The sequence below is a fragment of the Cucurbita maxima genome, unplaced genomic scaffold (genome assembly GCF_002738345.1).
Source record: "Cucurbita maxima cultivar Rimu unplaced genomic scaffold, Cmax_1.0 Cma_Scf00017, whole genome shotgun sequence".
Classification (NCBI taxonomy): domain Eukaryota; kingdom Viridiplantae; phylum Streptophyta; class Magnoliopsida; order Cucurbitales; family Cucurbitaceae; genus Cucurbita; species Cucurbita maxima.
This window is the reverse complement of record NW_019272033.1, coordinates 1,341,035-1,345,671: the sequence shown is the minus strand read 5'-3', so window position 1 is coordinate 1,345,671 and position 4,637 is coordinate 1,341,035. Positions and strand designations below refer to the sequence as shown.

At 33.4% G+C, this 4,637-nt stretch overlaps 1 protein-coding gene across 1 annotated transcript; it reads left to right on the top strand.

Annotated features, from left to right (window-relative positions):
* The first annotated feature begins 227 nt into the window (after positions 1-227).
* Positions 228-2,265, top strand: LOC111492367 (tetraspanin-8-like). The gene is made up of 2 exons (XM_023141688.1): positions 228-812; positions 1,748-2,265. The coding sequence occupies exons 1-2, from the start codon at positions 306-308 to the stop codon at positions 2,048-2,050; spliced, it is 810 nt and encodes a 269-aa protein (XP_022997456.1). The 5' UTR covers positions 228-305; the 3' UTR covers positions 2,051-2,265.
* The last annotated feature ends 2,372 nt before the right edge of the window (positions 2,266-4,637 follow it).

Below are 4,637 nucleotides of genomic sequence, written 5' to 3'. Positions count from 1 at the left end.
AAAGTTTCAGGGAATAATTATAAAAAAAAAATAAAATTTAATTTTAAATTATTATGTATGATTTTTTTTTTTTAATTTAATACGTTTTAAATTTAAAGTAAGAGAGAGAAAAGATTTGACCAAACCCGCTGCTCCAAATTGAAACCTTCCTGAAAAGCAAGGGGAATAGAAATCACGTGGCAATTAATGGTAGCGAGTTTCCAAATTTACAATATTATATAGTCGCTCAAGTTCAGTACCTTCTTCGTCTTCTTTCCCCTTTCTGAAAATTTCTTCCTCTTTTGCTTCCACTCCGATTCTTCCCAATGCCTCGATTCAGCAACAACCTCGTCGGAATCCTCAACTTCATCACCTTCTTACTCTCGATCCCGATTCTCTGGGCCGGCGTTTGGCTCAGCAAACAAGGAAGCACAGAATGCGAGAAGTTCTTAGACAAACCCGTAATCATAATCGGCGTGTTTCTGATGTTGATTTCTCTCGCCGGTCTTCTCGGTGCTTGCTGTAGAATCTCATGGCTTCTATGGGTTTACCTTCTTGTAATGTTTGTTCTTATTGTTATTCTCTTTTCTTTCACCATTTTCGCTTTTGTGGTTACGAACAAGGGCGCCGGTGAGGTCTTGTCGAATCGTGGTTATAAGGAGTATAGGCTTGGGGATTACTCCAGTTGGCTGCAGAAGAGGGTGAATAGTGATAAAAATTGGAACAAAATCAAGAGCTGCTTGATTGATGGGAAGATCTGTTCCAGCTTTGCTGATAAGTATGTTAATGATACTGTTGAACAGTTCTACCAGGAGCATTTGTCTGCTCTTCAGGTATGATGGATTGGAATGAATTCGAGTTTTGGGGAACTTGTTTTATGTTAGAAGTAGAACCTAGTTGTTTGAATTTCGTTTCTGTTTCAACTTGAATCTTTGTTTTGAGCAATTATCTCTGGTTTTGAATTGCAGATCTGTTCGGTTGATCTTTAAGACATATCGATCTCTGTTGTCTTTCTTTCTTTCTTTCTGGTGCTAAATTCAAATTTTGATTGGAATTTTAAATGGGAATCCACAAGCTTGTTGTGTAAAGTTCATCGTAAGGTTATCTGAAACACAGTTTTGTAAAGTAGTATTGTTCTTGATTGTCTATGTTTTTCTGTTCACTTTCTCAAAAAGCTAATGATCTTTAGTTTGGGGGCATCCTTTTAACCAAAAAGGAAATTTGATACTCATATCATCTTTATGCTTTGATATTCATATCATCTTACACAGAAACTTTCTGGGTATAGATCTATCGTCTGGGCACCTCCTTTGAATCAATATTAGTTTGAGAAAATTGAGTTTGCATTTTCCAAATGGACATGGAACTTCTTTGCTGAATACAGAACTGTTTGTGTGCAAGCAAGAGTGGGGGCTTATGATCTTTGCCCATTACAAGCATGTGGTGTTCATAGTTCTCTAATAATGGCACAATTTTAGGCTCTTGAAATTGATTTCTGTAGGAAGATAATGACTTTTGCAATATTGTCAATGATTGTAATGTGACATACCTCTGATAGAAATTTCTATGATTGTCGATGATCGTTCTTGCATCTGGGATCGACCGGTATTCAAGTGGTTTTCGACTTGAATTTTCTTATTTGATTTGTTGTTTTTGAATATCACCAAGTCCTTTTCATATGCTCACCATTTTCCCTCCATTTTTCTAGATCATGGATCATGTTCTTCATTGAATGTGATCAAGTTCTAATGTTCTTTCTTACATGCAGTCTGGTTGCTGTAAACCTTCAAACGACTGCAATTACACTTATGTGAGCCCAATTTTCTGGAACCGGAATGCTACAACCTCGGCCAACCCTGACTGTAATTTGTGGGAGAATGACCCCAATATTCTGTGCTTCAATTGCCAGGCCTGCAAGGCTGGCTTGCTGGATAATATTAAGAGCAACTGGAAGAAGGTTGCTGTTGTGAACATTGTATTCCTTGTCTTTCTCATTATCGTCTACTCCGTTGGCTGCTGCGCTTTTCGGAACAACAGAGAGGACAATGCTTATCATCGTCAATGGAAGTGATCTCAACCCGAACCGATAGTTCTGTAAGCATTCTCTTTGTTTAGCTTGTGTTTTTGTCGATTCCCCTCGTGTATATTGTTATTCCCCTCCCTTTCTGGAGGTCGTGATTTTTTCGTTTGACTTTGATCTGCTGTTTTTATGGACATATTCATGCTGATTGTAGTGCTGACATTGATCATCTCTCTCTCTCTGTCTCTATTCTTCCTTTTTGTGGATGTTGCTTAGATTTCTGGCTACTGCACCATGAAGTTCTGCCATGAAACTTTGATTCTATTTCATGTCTCTTTTTCTCCGTTTTGCTGTTTGTAATGTCTTGGAGATACGAACCAAAACCAAACCAAACTCTTGTAAGACCCAAAGCCCACTGTTAGTAGATATTGTTTTATTTAGATTTTTACATCGAGTTTCTTTTCAAGGTTTTCGCACCCTTATAAAAATGCTTCGTTCCCGTCTCTAACCAACGCGGGATCTCACAACTTAATGACTAAGAGTCCAAATAAAAGCGTTAATCCATAGGTGGACAGATCAATATTGGATGGATAGAACAACATCTCTTTATCATTCACTATATCTCTCTTTTAAGTTCTAATGATTTATGAATTTTTGTAGCCTTACAAATCATAAATTCTGTTCAATATTCGAGACTTAACTTTCTTCCTCAATGTTTCCTTATTTGCTGCAAGCCTCATCATTGGGCCAATCTAAAGGCCCAACAACTTGTCCAATGGGCCGGTCCAACCTCCAACAACCAGGCTCATGATATCTAATAAGTCCACAATTGATCATATGACAATCTGTATTAATATCAATTCTCTAGGATACAACTTAGTTCCAATGAATGTGGTATCAAATAATTAAGAAATGCTACTCTTTTTCCATTTTACATTTTAAAGTGACCAAAGAATTTAATAAATTAAATAAACAATAAAAATGTCGATTCAGTTCTTAATTATAATCGATGTCGAATTTATAAACATATAAAAATATTGAGACTAACACATTATTGGATGGGCCACTACCAAGCAAATTTGATGAACAACATGCATGTGGTTTGTTTTCATGAGCTTTTTGGACTATTTGAAAATCAATAATAAGTTAATTTTGTTTTTTTGAATTGTCTACACATTTACAATAATATTTGAATAAGGATAGACTAATTAGATCTCGAGCATGAAAATTATTATTATTTAACGTTTATTGGAAAAAAAAAAAAACACCTAAAGTGAACAATTGAAAGTACAAATATCACTTAGTATAATTTTTCCGTTCATTCGTACTCAATGATCACTTATTTTATTTTAACTAGCTTTCTCTCCCCGCTTTCTTTTTACTCTTTTATTTCTCACACAAATTTTCCTTTACAAATCTTAGATCTCGAAATTTGTTTGAGAGGAAAAAATAACATAATTATTAAATTACAAATCACGAACAAAGTTCAATGTATAAGATTATCGATTATTGTCCTAAACATCGATGTTCGATTTTTGCAATTATTAAACTAAAAAAAAATGATCACAAGAAAAAATAAATTCGACTACGTTATTGACCCATCCTAGTAATGGATAAGAATAGAAGCATGATGTTCATACTTAAGTATCGAAGTGCCGTGTGGTTGAAAATTAGCATTGACAATGGATTGTGCAATCGTTTTCAAATATTACGTCAATTTTGCTTCGTTTTATGATATTGTTAATTTTGAATTGATTATAATTTTGAAAGTCATTAGAACATCTCATTGCCAATAAAGATGATGTCCCTCATTTAGATATCTATGATTTTCTCTCAATCTAACAAATTATGGTTTGTCTGCCTTTCCAACCATCTTTTCCTCGTATAAAATACTACTGAGCTCCCAAGGCTTAATAACTTCTTTATTCGATATTAGAGGATTCTACTTAGGGGTACGACTCATATATTGTCACTGAAGCCATTTTCTTGATTTTTGATATAACGTAAATATATATACAAGCTAAAATAAACGAAAAATATATGTATAAAAAAAATTTAATCTCTCCTTATAAATTCGTATGAAAAATGAGGAAATACTATCTCTAATTTTGTTTCAACTTTCATAATATAATAGACATATTAAATTAGCTATAAAAATCATTCTCATCCATACAAATCAAACAACAAACCTTTACTAGAGGAGTTCATAACTTTCTTAAGATTAAAATTGAGTTGCATATGATTACCCGGTGAAATATTGATATTTTCAATTAACATATTTATAAAAAGATATTAAACCTGGCATAAGATACTCCCCCATATATGTTCACATAAACGATTTGAATCAAATTACTGTAAGAATTGTAAGAGGAGTTGTATGAATATTGTTACCAAGATAAGATATCCAACGTACTTCATCTGCTATAAACCTTTAAAATTATTTAAAATTATTTCTGGCACAGGATTATATCTTATGCCAAATAGTACCGTTCAAAATTACACTAATGACTTTAAATTTTTTTATGATGTTCACTTTGATTTTATGGGAGTGGTAAAATGCTTATAATAATTGATTTTTTGAAAGTTTTTTTTTTTTATAAAATATGTAAAATGTGTAGCTAAAAACGATGCATTGAAT

Excerpts from the sequence above, each read along its gene's own strand:
- LOC111492367 (XM_023141688.1), top strand. The coding sequence starts at position 306 with ATGCCTCGATTCAGCAACAACCTCGTCGGAATCCTCAACTTCATCACC. Across the intron at positions 813-1,747 it reads AGCATTTGTCTGCTCTTCAG|TCTGGTTGCTGTAAACCTTC; the intron begins GTATGATGGATT and ends TCTTACATGCAG.